Raw genomic sequence first — 14,927 nt, 5'->3', positions numbered from 1 at the left:
AAATAATATTACATGATGACATCAAAATAATATCTTAATACTGATCAGGATGTTAACTCTGTCCATACACACCTTTTTCTTTTAGTCATTATTGTTAATACATGGTGTTTGATATACTTTGCCAACTCTCCCAGTGTTTGCACATACTTTTCAGGCAGTGCATTGCCTTCTTACATAGATCAATTATACTTATATTCAGTATATACACACATAGCCTGTTGTTCAGTTATACTGGTTGGGTCTTAATTTAAAAAAAAAAAAGAGCACTACTAGTTTTTCACATTAGCGAATATGCAAACATTTCAGGTCATGTTTTAGAATTCCAGCACACAAACACAAATATACACAATGTCCCCAAACATACACATCCTGCATCGAAGGACCGGATCATCATGGCCTCACTGGGTCTTACTGGGACACCTAAGTGGAACAAATAAATCGTTAATGTTAGTCTTCCCTTTTTCTTTTCTTACCATGTGAAGTCAAAATGTCTGCTGCGAAAAAGATCTATTGAGAACTTATATCTATGATACTTTAAGTACTTTATGCTAAAAAAATATTGGTAACACTTGATTTTTCATGATATACAGTGGGGTCCAAAAGTCTGAGACCACTTCCCCGTAGACTTGAATGGGAAAGTGGTCTCAGACTGATACAACTAAATTACACCGTTATTACACTGAGGGCTGAATTCGCTACACGGGCGTTAACGAATTACTGGACGTGTTTTCACGGTGGAATCGCTGCTGCCCCCCAAACAGGCGGCTTCTTGTCTGGGCTGAGTAAAGGGGAAGTGCGTGGCGAGCCTGTGTGAGCTGTCGAGACGCTGGGAGGTGAAACAGAAACCGACCGCTCGGCGCGTCACGTGTCGCGAGCCAACACAGGAAGCGCCCGCCCGCTGCTGCCAAGCTAAACAGCGGCTATGAAGATACGAGTGAATTAGCGAATAAGACACAACTGTCTCCGTGCCGTACAGAAGTCCATTAATGTTGATGCCCCAAGCCTCTGCGAAAAAGCGAATGTTACCAAAATGGAAAGAGCTGCCAAACTCGTCACTTTGTCGGTCATTTACATGGTATCGAGGGTAAGTTGATGAACGATAGTAACTGAAACTGGAATAGGTGTGTGTTAACAATTGACAGGCCCGATAGGCTGACTTACGGTCGAAAAACATGCGAGCTTTGGCTACTGTTAACTCACTAATTTATATCCTTAGTGTGGGGTCGATACACTGGGCCAATCTGTGTATCAGAGGGACCGTGTTGTCCGATATACAACGAGACAAATGGCTGACACCAGCGAGCTAACGCTAGCTCTAATGTTAGCCTCAGCTAGTGTGTTTCGACCTGGATGACATGAGCTTTTGTGCTACATTATCGTCGCATGCCGGTGAGGATGTTAGTGTAGATAAAAGTTTCCAAAGCGGAAATTTAATTACACCCTGCTCGTTGTCGTTAAAATCGAAAGTGGCCAACTTATTCAGAACAGTAACTTGAGAGTTGTTTCCCCGACGTCCCCTATCATCTCACCAATAAGAAAGCAAATACATATTTGTCAAAAATGGGGAAATATGTTGATTTGATGATGGCTGTGGCATTTTATGATCACAGTACAGCTGCGTATTTGTCACTGCTTTGATGCTGATAGTGTGCAATTTGCCGTTACCTCTTGGAAATAAAACAAGAGTGAAAAAACTGTTAAAGGAAACCCAAACTCCACTGAAAGCTTCAAGATGGGTTCAAGTCAGTCTGCTCTTTATTACATCACAGGAGGCATGTATTAGTTGTTTTGCAAGTGAAATAACAGCAATTAAAGAACTGTCATTCAATGTATGGCAGGTCCTAATTCCACATTAAAATCCGGTCATGGAAATGATGTTGAAACAACACAATTGTGTTACCTAGAAATCTAAAAAAAAGGTTAAATTGATTACATGTAGCCGGTTTAAAACCGTTTTGGTGGGTTTGAAACGACTTAAAATAAAAGAAATGTCTATTAGTGACACACCATGACAAATTATGGCCTCGGCGTGGACATGATTGTCAGCGGTTCGACCAAAAACAGGTTTAATGACTTTTTTTGATATGCAAAGAACGAAATACATGCCTGCTGCAATGCAGCATAATTTAGGCCAGATAAATCTGTTGCTTTCTTTTCACTCCTTTAGTATGCTTAGTTGGGTTCAGACTTAAGAGAATAACTTTGCTTTCCCAACAGATAAACTGCCAAGAAGCAATTCTGCACATTTCAAATGGAAATACAGATAGGGAGTACTGCATCGTCCACAATCACTCCTGGACCCCCCTGCCAAAAACCCTTGATGTTGCTGTAAGTTCTTCAGACCTTTTTTTAAGCACTATACTGTTGTGAGTATCAAGACAGGAAAGTAACTCTGACTTCTAATGCCCTCATAAGCTATTTCTTCTATTTTTGTGATGTTATAGCAAAAGTGGCCTGCAGGTACTTACCTGGCATATTCATCAATTTGGAACAACCCATCAATTCAAATAGGGGAAAAAAAACTATTCTGTGAAGATCATGGTTGGATAAGAATATTAGAAATATTAGTGATCTGTATAGAGCAAACATTTTTCAGTCCTTTCAAGAGCTTAAGGATTATTATGGCTTAGTGGACAAGAGGGAGTTTGGGAGGTACCTACAAATAAGGAGCTGCATATAGAGTCTGGGGGTTATATTAAGTAAAAAGGAGAACAAGCTTATATCCCATTGTAACTTGCCTAGGAGTGGACGGTTTGCTTCAGCCATTTATAAAATGATGGCAAACACCCTATATGTTATCTCTGAAAATTTAACTAAAATATGGGAAAGAGATCTGAACTCAAACATAGAAGCGGATAAATGCAAATTTTAACACTACAAAACCATCCATAGGTATTATTATAGACCAGTTAACCTTCAAAAAATTGGACTCATGGATGGTAATTACTGTTTGAAGTGTAAAAATTAGGCTTTTGATTTTCTAATGTGGTAACCAGAAGTGTTGACAATTAACAAGTAATTACGACGATCTTAGATTAAATGATGTTGTGTTTACTCTCACTGTCATAACTGTGTAACTTCTTTCCCAAAGTTTTATCGGGAAGATGACAGTAAATTTTCCTTACCATGTCAAATCATTTATTGTTTTCACTTTTCCAGACACAGTATCTGCTGGTGAATATGACCTCCACTGTGCTGTGTAACGGCTCAGGGATCAGTTCAGATGTGGTAAAGGGCAAAGCGTTGGTGGTGATGGACGGCGACTGTGATATCAGTCTGAAAGCTCTGGTTGCTCAGAACCTTGGAGCTACAACTTTGCTCATTGCCAGCAACAAAACATTGGTAGGACATTTATATCCATCTGTATTTTGCCAATGGCTTAAGCACAAAAGTATGTGATTTTGGATTTTCCCTGAGATTTGTAATTGTTTTAAAATGTTAAAAAGCTCCCATGGAGGACCTATTATCTTTTTTTGTCTGTCCCTGTTTATAATACTAGTGTCAGGATACACCAGTGTAACATGTAAGATACACAGGCAGAAGTGATTCACAAATAGGGAAGTGACATACCAGTGGTTTGTATATGGGGGTTTCCATCTTAAATAATGATGTTTTCTACAGAAAGCAAATGTTCTTGTTTCTTGTCGTCATGATTTGTGCCATGTATCAACCTTTCCATATTTGTTTGACAATATACCGTGCATAACATGTCAGAAATCTCACCCAAAGGTAGTTAGGAAATTTTGTCCAGTCTAACCAACTGTATTTAAAAAAAATCTCTTCTGTGCTACGCTGCTTTTCAGATCACTCCATCAACCAATGACTCTGAGTACGCAAAGGTCCTTATTCCTCTGGCTCTCATGAGGTACAGGGACTTTGTAGAAGCACAGCAGGTCTGGCAGTCTTATTTTTTTCTGGTACTATTGTATTTAGCCTTATTACCATTCCCTTTAGAAAGGTCCATTTGACAAATCTTTGTTTATGTCCTCAGGTCTTTGGTGAAGGGATGGTGGTGAGGCTGTATGCCCCACCTCAACCGAAGATCGATCCAAGCATTGCAGTCATCCTACTGATTTCCATTGTCACGGTTGCCTTGGGCGGCTACTGGAGTGGGGCATGTGAGAGGTGAGATATTGTAGCTTTACATCTTGACATATTGAAAACCAGAGCAAATGGCAAGGTTGTTAAACTTGTTTTTCTTAGTATGTGACAATATTACACAGATAGCAATTACATTGTCAACCAGCAATACATACTTTTCAATCAACATATTTATTTCACTGCTGTTGTATCAGATGCATTAAACTGTATGGTCCACCCTCTGTGTGTCAGTATAGTGAGTGATTCTTGGTCTTGTTTTTCTTTTTCAACAACCACAATTTTCAAATACGATAGGCATAGAAAGAACAAAAATAGTTCATATGTTTTTCTGTTTGTGGCAGAGACCGGCTGAATAGTGAAGCAGTGGGAGGAGGAGGGGGAGAAAACAAAGCAGACAGCGGAGAGCTGTCCCTGTACTCTCCTCTTAAAGTGGTTATCTTTGTCGCCATGATGTGTGGGATGCTGGTCCTCATGTACTTCTTCTACAGTGTCCTTGGTGAGTGGGACAAAAAACAGCTCCTGTGCATTCAAAGGAGTAATGTTATCCTGTGTTTTTTATTATTATTATTTTTTTTTATGTGATCTGTTTTTCTTTTTTCCCCAGTTTACATCATTATTGCTATATTCTGCCTGGCATCTGCCTCTGCACTGTTTAGCTGTTTTGATGCAGTGATGGAAAAACTTGGCTGTGGCACTGTGAGGTATGAGCAGCCCTCATACACAGACACAAATGAACACATATATTCCACTACTGTTGGGCAAATATAAAATAGATAATTGTGATATATGACCAACAGAAAATATTATCATTTCAATATGATAACAACAAATAACAATTGAACAGATGTGCGTAAGTAAAACTGTTGGAAAGCTCAGCATAAGGGAATAAGTCTACATGCTTTACTTCTTTTCCTGGTTTCTCCACAAATACAGTAAACATTTTCCCTTCTAAACAGGGGACAAGACTGACATTGTGTAGCCAGTGGGAAGATATGAAACTGAGTTTTGTTTCCTGCTGTCTTCTCCTAACTCACTATTTCTGTCTCCGAATCACATTCTGGCAGACAAGCCCCAACTGCTTAAAGCCTTTGTTTATTTGAGTGTGTGTCTGTGTCTTTTTCTAGCTTCTCTATCCGAAATTGGAACTTCTCAGTGCGGTCTCTCATATTGGCTGCTGTGTGCATTAGCATTGCTGTGGTCTGGGGAGTCTACAGAAATGAAGACAGGTACTGTCAGGGCACATGAAATACACAACCATAATACCTCTGTCTGTTTAACTTTCATGCTCAGTAATGCCTCTACCACCACCAGGAAGTGATTTGGGGGCAAATCGGGAACTCCTTCTCAGTTAAAATTATCTGTTCTGCAACCACATCGCAGTAGCAGTAGCACCGCATTTGACATTGCAACCCCCGATTCTATGTCTTTAACTTCCTGCTTTGGTGTTTATTCGTTAAAATATTACATCTTTTTAACAAACGGAGAACTGACCTTGACCGTGAAGGTGACTGTACTACACTTTACTGTATTCCCATTACTATGGTATCAGGTATGCAGGGCATCATTTCATCATAGTGGCCCAGTTACACATGCTTGTGTATACAATAACTGAATAAATGCAGGAGCATGTTTCTCTCCGAATTAAAATATTGATGAAAACATGTTTTCTTGCAAATCTTATTAATCCTTTAAGATAGAGAGTAAATATATGTTCTGTGAGACAAATCATGTATGAATAGCTTAAATAGTAATCTCAGTATCACAATTATTTATGTTTAACATGTTAATGATGGTGTCAGGGCTATTGCAGCCTAAATGTCTCATTACTTTTAGAGTTTGGTTATTGTTCCTTTAATAGCAGAGGATATTCTCAGCCTGTCCTTAACGTGAGTCGTGTTATTCTCATGGTCTTTTTCAGACAGCTTAGTCTGAGTTTGTGAAGGTGAAAGTCAGACCAACTAGAAGCCAAAGTCAAATGAATTATGGCTTTGTGTCAAGATTTTTAGGAGGATTTTCTTTAGCAGGGTTTTATTACTTGATGTAATTTGATGCACCTTCTCTCTGTGCCACATCCGTAAGTAGAGCTAGACTGCCCTAGTGAAAGTTGAAACACATGCTAAGCTTAAAACACAAGGTAAAAGAGCTTTTTATGTCCTTTTAGATGGATCTGGATCTTGCAGGACCTTCTCGGCATCGCTTTTTGCCTCAACTTCATGAAGACCATTTCTCTGTCCAATTTCAAGGTACCTCTTCTTTCATCATTTGCTTGATCTTTCTTTTGTACTTTGTTAGGCATAAGGATTAATTTTACTGTGATTGCTATATTTATATAAGTATATATTTTTATATTTATTGTCCTCTGCCATTAGTATGTAACTCAGTGTCCCATTGTCCCAGAACTTGTTGTCCTTGCATCAACAAGACAGACCTCTGTACATTTACTATAATTGGCAATAATGCAATTCTAATAAAGGAGTGTAAGGTTAAAATATATTCAGTTTATTTTTTTCAGTTTTATCAGCTCTGGAATCAGTGTGTGTGTTTTATCTTCTCGTAGATCTGTGTGATTCTGCTGAGCCTCCTGCTTGTGTATGACGTCTTCTTCGTTTTCATCACTCCTTTCTTCACCAAGGTATTTAGTATAAGTATATTTATTTATGTTTTTCCCCATAGTCTCAGGGCTAGATCTATAGAGTTTTTCCACACACTTAACTGCCATTGATTTCAAATTGATTCCTCAGTATTTCCTGCTATTATGTTTAGTATTTTGGCATCCAGTTAACATGTTTCACCATTCGATACACACATAAAAGCTTAATTTGAATGAAAAAGTGATGATTTGCAAAGGGAAGTGTACACACAGCTACATACAGAAACCTAATATCATTAAATAGGAGATGTTTTTGCAGCTCTGGTGTTTCAGTGTGATGCATAATGGTTTTATGAGTAGATGAGTAACATAATATGAATGCTTGGGATCTCTTCCTGTGTCAACAGAATGGGGTTAGCATTATGGTGCGGGTTGCCCTGGGCCCAGATGCATCTGGGGAGAAGGTAAGTCACCTGCATTTCTTCCCCTTAAAGGGGAACTCCACCAAATTATCTTTTTAGGCAGTTGCCTAAGTATTTGCTGAAATATCTGATTCCACATTACTTCTTTTCACTGCTGTCTTGAGTTTCAAGATTAGGGGTGGTTGAAAAAAACCTAGTGGACAGTCTGTTTTTTTTTTTTAATATTAGTTTTAATATCTAGAAGTCTGAAATTATTATTAAAATGAATTGATTTATATTTTGAAGAACATCAGTGCTTTTCTTTATACCACCTCATAAATTGTTTTTTTTATACAGTCCCTGGATTGTTTTTCCACGCTTATGTCTCAAGACATTGTTTACTTAATTAGGAGACTGAATACTGAAACATCAGTCGTTGAATAAATATATTATTGGAGTAGTAGTGTGCAGGTGTTTTTGATCTTAGTCATCTAAGGCACAAGAACAGCAAGCTAAAAGCTAAGCTTGGTGGAATTCCCCGTCAAGTTTGTACCAGCTTTATTAACATCCTGGCTGATCTGCTCTGCTTGTTGTTGATGCCCTGCGGGGACTGATAGACTGGTTGACTAACTGTGCGCTGGGGTTGGGTGGGCTCTGTCGTAGACGCAAGGTAACATGGTGGAGGTCCCCGCTGAACCCCAGGCTCCCTCTGAGAAAGTAAGGCTTGACTTGTTACCCATCCGCTCCTTTCTCTAATACTACATCCTGATGTGGGTGGGGAAGGCTGGGCGTAGTAGATGTTTTGGTTTCGCATAGATTTTCATTAGCAGAATCCTACTTTTATAAAGGTAATGATTAAAGATGCATCCTTTGAGCTGAGTAATATATGTAATGAAATATAGTAATCTACAGGACCGGTTGTGTGTACCCTCAATTCCTCTTGTTCCCCAACCTGTTCATGTGTATGAATAGGTTTTTCTATGGCTGTTAACTACCTTATGAAAGTAAGACACTTCCAGGATCTATGTAAGCATTTCCTTAGCCCTTTCACAAAAGTGAAATGTGAAGCAAAGGAAAGAAACTCACTTGTAGACTCTCACATGATTATCAGGTGGTGGGTGCTGAGTTTGTGTGTTGAACACAGCAGTTCTGCTCAGGCTGAATTATATAAAGCCGTGTTTAAATGTTATTACATCATTTCAAAAATAATTTGGCCTTCAGGGGGGTCTGTTTTTTGTTTGTTTAGGGAGAAGGTTTAGAATTCATATACCATTTAGAGTGTCAATCTGGAAGATTTTAGTCCTGGTTGATTTGGCAATACCTGTAGTTACTGGTGGTAATAACAAATGTGGTTTAATACCACAGGTCACAGAATTCTGGGGGCAGCAAAACAAACATTGTCATTTTTAATAGAGAAGTCAGTCAATAATTGGCCTTTTTCCGTCATTCTGTGAGCAGCCATGATCTAATTTTATGCTGCAAATGGCATGAGTCTGCGAACAGCGGGGGCACAGTGAAAGGAGTTGGTGACCTGGCTGAGAAGTTTGAGGTGTGCAGCATTTCGCCTGTTGCTCTTCATCTAACAGCTCACTGTCGCTGCTCCTCCTTCCTCCATTACTCCCTGCAATATTTCAAACTGATCCACTGTCCAAAAATGCCCAAAATGACTGTTGTCTTGTTTGTAGATGCGTTTTTAATGAACGATATTGGTAAGAGCTAAGCTCAATGACAAACATATTGCATTTCCTGTGACTGCTTCATAATGAAAGTCACCTTGTGGTTTGCCAGTTAAATGCTTTTGATGTGCAGCTGAAGCAGTAGGAAATGTTTGGTTGCATTAGCAGTAACTTATTATAGCATTTTTTGTCTATGTTTGCCAACGTTGCAATACTTTCATCAGTGGGCCATAGGCTCAATCACAATTGTTTTACCACATTCGGTTAGAGATAAAACATTGTACATTTTTTTCTTATGTTTTTTTGCGCAGAGCTTTCAGACAATAATGTTGGGTCGGTTCAGGATAGCTGAAGCAGTGCTTCTCCCAGGATTCTTCCTGCAGCAGAGTTTATGTTTGTGCGATCTTGGTTTTCTCTGGGAAATTATACACTAGAAGCGCACACCTGTGTACTCACACCAAATTTCTGTTCAGCGAGTTATTGTGTGAAAGTTTGCATAGTATGTTTGTGTGAAAGTAGCAGTTTGTTCATGATCAAAAAATCTACCGTTTGCCACAGCTTTGAGAAATTGATATGAAATAGAGAGACTGCAGCTAGATTGAGTCAGTGTAAAACAAAGTACAGCTCTCTCACAGTTGTGCTGTCACTCTTTGTGTGATTTTAAACATCTAAAATGTTTTATTTCTCAGCTGCCGGTGGTGATGCGTGTCCCACGGTTCTCAGCTTGGGCTCAGAACCTATGCGGGATGCAGTTCTCCATCCTGGGTTACGGAGATATCATTGTTCCGGGTGAGGTCAAAGTGTCACCATCAGTGGGTACCTAAACTGATGATGCTAAATATTTTGTATGAAGACAACAGTAGCTGCTGGTTGCCAGTCAGTTTAGCGACAATAGAACAACAGATTAGAGCCCTTAGTGTTAGAAGGAAAGAAAAACTAAACAAATGGTGTATATAGGTCAGAACAAACGAAGCTCCTCCTTATCTTCTAAAGATCTCAGCTGGATAAATGTAATTTATCCATTCCATACCAAGATGCATGGTGTATAAAGTCTGTTGGAAACCTACTCATCTTTTATGGGAGCTTTTTCTCTCATTGTTATATATGGATAATTCACAAGTCATGTAAACCTACTCATCTATTCCTCACCATGGAAGAGCTGTTAGTCAGAACGGATAAACTTCTGTGGAAGTGTTACATTCGTACACAATACTGTTTACAGTATCTTAATTTAGGCTGGAAGAGGTATGTCTGTAAACTGAGAACATTTGTAGTGTGATATACGACTCACCCTCTGCATTTGTCTTGGTCCAACAGGTCTCCTAGTGGCCTATTGCAGCAGGTTTGATGTTTGGGTCAACAGTAGCAAGAAGATCTACTTTGTCAGCTGCTGTATAGGTACCAGCCTCGGAGCAAGACCATTATTGTCATAACTCTTGTTGTAACTTTGCATTATCACATATAAGCATGACATCTTGTTTTGAGTAATTTGACTTGCATCTTTGGAAAAAGGACTAAAAAAAAAAAAAAGAATTTATAAAGCTAAATATACATCTTATCCAGGAAATTGTTGGTTAACAGTCCTCCAAAGCACAAGTTTTAAAGTACTGTTGACACTCTAAGAATGAATGTACAGTATTTCATAATATCTTTCCTTATAATTCCTTATATATTCTAGACTACTGTGTAGTTGATATTGCACTTATACAGTAATTATTATTTATTGTCACTGCACGTACTCTTCAGGCTGAACTCCATACTGTTTTAGATTTAACTGAACTACATTACCAAATATATTCTAGTTTTACACATGCGCATAAATAGCGTTATTAAAGAGTGTCTCTTTAATTACTCTTTTTTGCAAAATGCTGATATTCTTCTTGCTGACCAGTAGGCGTTGGAGATCTTTTCCTTTTTTCCCATATTAAACAGTTTACTAAAAAAAACTTTCACTGGATTCAGGGTATGATTACATGGGGTGCAAGCTTTAAGTTTACCTTGTTTCTTTCTTTCTGTGTTTCTGTTTGTCTGTCTCTCTTATTACGTGTAGCCTATCTGCTGGGAATGATCCTGACATTTGCTGTGATGCTTCTGTCAGGGATGGGTCAGCCTGCTCTACTCTACCTGGTGCCCTTCACCCTGATAACCTCCGCCGTGGTGGCTGGGTGCCGGGGAGAGATAAAGCAGTTCTGGGCAGGAACCACTTATGAGGTGAGAGGACCAGAGAGAGAATTCAAAGTGATTTTTATACAGGTTTGGCACAGTAGTGGTGCTAGATAGCGGTGATGGTACTTCGTCGTTGGTTTCAAACAGGTTTTGATGTGTTTCTGAAGAACTTCACTCCTCTTGTATCTATCTCATAAGCTTTTCGCCACCAGCTCATGAAACCATCTATAACAACTGAAGTGCACATCAAGGCTGATTGCCAAGGTGTATGATCACTGCTAGTCACTTGGAGGATATTGTAAATATTTACTAATATAAACAAGGCTTACATGACTTTTCGCCAAGCTGCCTGTGCATAACATGATAAAAAGCCTCTTATGTGTTCAGCCAAAAAGCCATTACCTGGTCAGCTCTGCGGGGTTTGCTGCATCATTCTTTGACTCTACAACGTCACTGCAGTCCTGATTACTAAACTTACTTTTTTTTGTGGACTTTCTGCAGAGCAAGCTTTGGCATTCTCAAGGGACAATATTTAGGCAGTTTTCCCTGTTGTTTCAGTGTTTTTTGTCCCGATGTGGAAAATTATTTGAATGTTCGTATCTAAGACAGCTTTAAACTTAAGTAGAGCTGTCTTTTTAAACACTACAGCATCACTGCGCTGTCACTGCACTTCAGATATGACTGGGAGTCACCCACTTAGTAGTATAGTGACCAACTCTATTCCCAGTATATTATGATTCCTTTAAAAAAAGTGATCATACAACAATGGAAAGACATGTGACTTGCATTCTCCTTAGCCTGAGGTTTGTGTGTGTGTGTGTGTGTGTGTGTGTGTGTGTGTGTGTGTGTGTGTGTGTGTGTGTGTGTGTGTGTTTGTGTGTTTGTTTGTTTGTTTGTTTGTTTGTTTGTTTGTTTGTCTTTTTTCATTAGTCTTTTGTGACATTACCTTAAATGAGCAAAGCACATATGATATTTTCATGATGTGTAAAAGTTCCAAGATGAGCATGTTGTACATAATATGTAGGTAAATGTCTCTTACTTTAACATGAGGTCACATTGAGGATATGAAATACATCTTAAGCTGCTTCTTACACATCCAGTGTGTTTGTTTGGGGTATTCTGAGACCTTAATGCCCCACAAATCCACCAAGAATGCCCTGCAGTGGCACTATATGAGAAATGTAGGCATTCTCTCTTTAACAATCAGCAGGGCCTCTTATATTTTTATGATGTGTTGAAATATTAAGTTTTGTTGGGGCCTCATATGCCAGTGTATTAACAAAAACTTAAAGTTTTAAAACTTTATTTAAATAGCACACTTAATGTACAAGTAATATGCACTTAGATACACGCGTACATAATGTACAAACAAACATGGAATTAAAAAAACAACCACTAGCATTTTATTTACCTAAATCTAAAATATTGTTGGAGCATAGGAGTATTACAACAGCTAGGACCATAAATTCACCTGCAGATCAGATAAACTTGAACAGCAACTCAGAAGTATTTGAGGACCACAGCAGCAGTTTTTTTTAATGTCTGAGCGCGTTCATTACAAGTTTCTTACTTTCCCATATTTTCCAAGCCATTCTTTAAATTTTATAATTTCTGTCATACCTTCCAGCCAGTCAACATTTATTCCTTGAACAGTAGGAAGTTACAAATTACAAGTTGCAAATTATCTCAGATGAGTTTGAAGTCTCCGCAGGTTTTTGTACCCAACTGGTGTGAGCTGAACCAATGGCTGTCTGGAAGTTAGGAAATTTACCTCATATCTGTAGAAAGCATTGGAAAGTGGTCATAATTTACACAGTTTGTAGCTGGTATACAACAATATGCATTAAAATACCTACGTTCTTTACATTTCTCACCCTAATAAGGTTCTAGATGAGCTCACAACATCCAAATTCTCAGAAAAATGCGTGCGTGAGTGCGTGCGTGCGTGAGTGAGTGAGTGCATGCGTGCGTGAGAGAGAGAGAGAAAAAGAGTAGGAAAAAATATACAGTTCTGACCTGGATTCATCTTCACCAGGTCTTGGACTCATCCAGGGAACCTTTGTTGCCAGGTGTGTTTCCCTCCAACCCAGACCTCTCCCCTGCATCTTTCCTGCCATTTTACAGTGTTGCTTACTGCAGTGCCTTTTCTTCTCTTACCAGCTTCTTTTTATCCCCTTTTTCTTTTTACACTTTAACTCCTGATTTCCAGGGACTGTGTGATAAAATACAAAGAACTTGGAGGAACTTTCGAAAGTAGTGTTTTGAATCAACTGACCACTAGGTGTCTCTAGTTGATTGAAAATAACCCTCAGATACAAGTATGTCTGAGGAGCTTCTCCTCACACTCCAAAGTGGACTGGTGTTAAAGCCATGGCCCTGGAATACCATTGACTTAATTTATTTACTTCTGCAGTTTGTTTTTATTTGCAATTTGTTTTATCATTCTCTTTCTCTGCTCATCCGTGCTTTCCAGTCAACGGAAAGTAATACTCTTACCACTTCATCCTTCATGCAGTTACGAACATGTTCATGTTGCCCTCTGCATGTTGTTGCTTGCAGCTAACCTGGGATAGCTGTGGCATGGATTTGGGGATTTGTTACCTCTGTGGTTTGTTATTTGTAGAATATACTGCTCATCTGCTGTTGTATATGCAGTACGCATTACAACTGAAAATCCCTTCTTTGTCTGTCATTGGTATTTAGTGAACTAAAATGTTAATTTGGAGAATTATTAACTTTTGTTTTTTCCTTTTCTCTCTAGAGGGAAGAACTGACTGCTCCGTAGGAGGCGAAAGATGCTGACTTACACTGTAGAGCACGGAACCAGCTGCTGGATGCTTTTTTTATATATTTTAATATTACATTTGCAAAGCAAGGGAACACATGTTATTGATCAACAAGTTCTTGAAATATTGGGTTCATTTTGACTGCTGTGAATGGTAAGGAGGTTGATAAATATGTAAATTGAACAGAGATGTTTTAAGTGATTGAGAGGCTTGTTTAGTGCCTGAAATGTCTGTAAGGTTCACGTTCAGAAAACTGTAATGACTTTGCCTTGGTGATGATTGCATCCAACAAAATGAGAAAGCACTTTATAATATTTAGCTTGACAGTTGTTTCATCATGGATAGGGATGGGATTGGGGTTTAAATTACTGTAGCAACAATATGATAAATTTTGATAACTGTTTTTGCGGTTTCTGTGTAACCTGTTTGTATGATGTGATTTCTCTCATTGCCTTATATTAAATTAACAACTTCTATTTAATGCTGTTGTATGTGTATTTTTCTGTCCTGTTGGAGCTCCCTCATAGAGACTTCAGTGATGGAAATCTTGCAGAAGATAAAACAGCACAGCTCTAGATGAGCAGTAACCTGCTTCTCTGTTTGCAAAAAAATTATTTAAAAAAAAATGTCATGTTGAATGTAAAACCTTGAAATGACTGAGCAGCCCAATATGTGGTAATTTGTCCTTCCAACCAGCAGTCATACCTCACTGAGGTCATTTAGATACTGGTTCCCATTAGCCGGCTTATCGTGAACATATTGTGCTTAAATTTTTAAATCTAGATCCACCATTTAAGCCAAGTTATATTTCAGTTAGATACACTTTGGAACTTGCAGTTATGTTGGGATTTTTTAATCTATCTGAATGTGACTGGGCATATTCAGATTGATTATTATATATTCTGAAGTGATTCATGTATCATTCGACTCATCACCTATAAAAATGGGGATATCTTAACAAGGTTTTTAAAGTTTGTTTTTTAAATCCATTTAGCATTTTTGGAATTAACTTATTAATGTTGATAGTAACTATAGTTTCTCACTCTAATAAAGAGTGTGAGGTCATATATGCTAAGAGGTCAAATTGTTAACAAATTCATTTTGTTCCTCAAAGCAAAAGTAGGGGAGGAGAAACAGCAGACAAATGGATTTGTAGGACGTGGCAACCCCAAAAGTTGTTCTTATAAATGGGCTCGGACCAACCTAT

General features: G+C 38.5%; 1 protein-coding gene across 3 annotated transcripts; it reads left to right on the top strand.

The window, feature by feature from the left end:
• Window positions 1-849: 849 nt before the first annotated feature.
• Window positions 850-14,201, top strand: zgc:123258 (uncharacterized protein LOC641502 homolog). 3 transcript variants are annotated; one of them, XM_040131334.1, is made up of 17 exons: window positions 850-1,084; window positions 2,218-2,328; window positions 3,160-3,342; window positions 3,804-3,893; window positions 3,992-4,125; window positions 4,443-4,597; window positions 4,706-4,802; window positions 5,226-5,327; window positions 6,263-6,344; window positions 6,659-6,733; window positions 7,099-7,155; window positions 7,756-7,809; window positions 9,458-9,557; window positions 10,086-10,166; window positions 10,819-10,979; window positions 12,970-13,003; window positions 13,696-14,201. In XM_040131334.1, exons 1-17 carry the CDS (start codon window positions 1,031-1,033, stop codon window positions 13,734-13,736), a joined length of 1,611 nt encoding a protein of 536 aa, XP_039987268.1. In that variant the 5' UTR covers window positions 850-1,030; the 3' UTR covers window positions 13,737-14,201. The 3 variants fall into 3 exon arrangements, with proteins under 3 accessions (XP_039987268.1, XP_039987283.1, XP_039987275.1); XM_040131349.1 differs by lacking the exon at window positions 7,756-7,809; XM_040131341.1 differs by lacking the exon at window positions 12,970-13,003.
• Window positions 14,202-14,927: the final 726 nt, after the last annotated feature.

This window comes from Xiphias gladius, chromosome 1, assembly GCF_016859285.1.
Source record: "Xiphias gladius isolate SHS-SW01 ecotype Sanya breed wild chromosome 1, ASM1685928v1, whole genome shotgun sequence".
NCBI classification, from domain to species: Eukaryota; Metazoa; Chordata; class Actinopteri; order Istiophoriformes; family Xiphiidae; genus Xiphias; species Xiphias gladius.
The sequence above is the reverse complement of the archived record's forward strand: the minus strand, read 5'-3'. Positions and strand labels throughout refer to the sequence as shown.

What these genes read in the sequence shown, in the direction of transcription:
- zgc:123258 (XM_040131334.1), top strand. Translation starts at nt 1,031, where the DNA reads ATGGAAAGAGCTGCCAAACTCGTCACTTTGTCGGTCATTTACATGGTA. An exon ending in CTTCTTCTACAGTGTCCTTG is followed by an intron (nt 4,598 to 4,705) that starts GTGAGTGGGACA and finishes TTTTTTCCCCAG; the next exon opens with TTTACATCATTATTGCTATA. An exon ending in CTTGGCTGTGGCACTGTGAG is followed by an intron (nt 4,803 to 5,225) that starts GTATGAGCAGCC and finishes GTCTTTTTCTAG; the next exon opens with CTTCTCTATCCGAAATTGGA.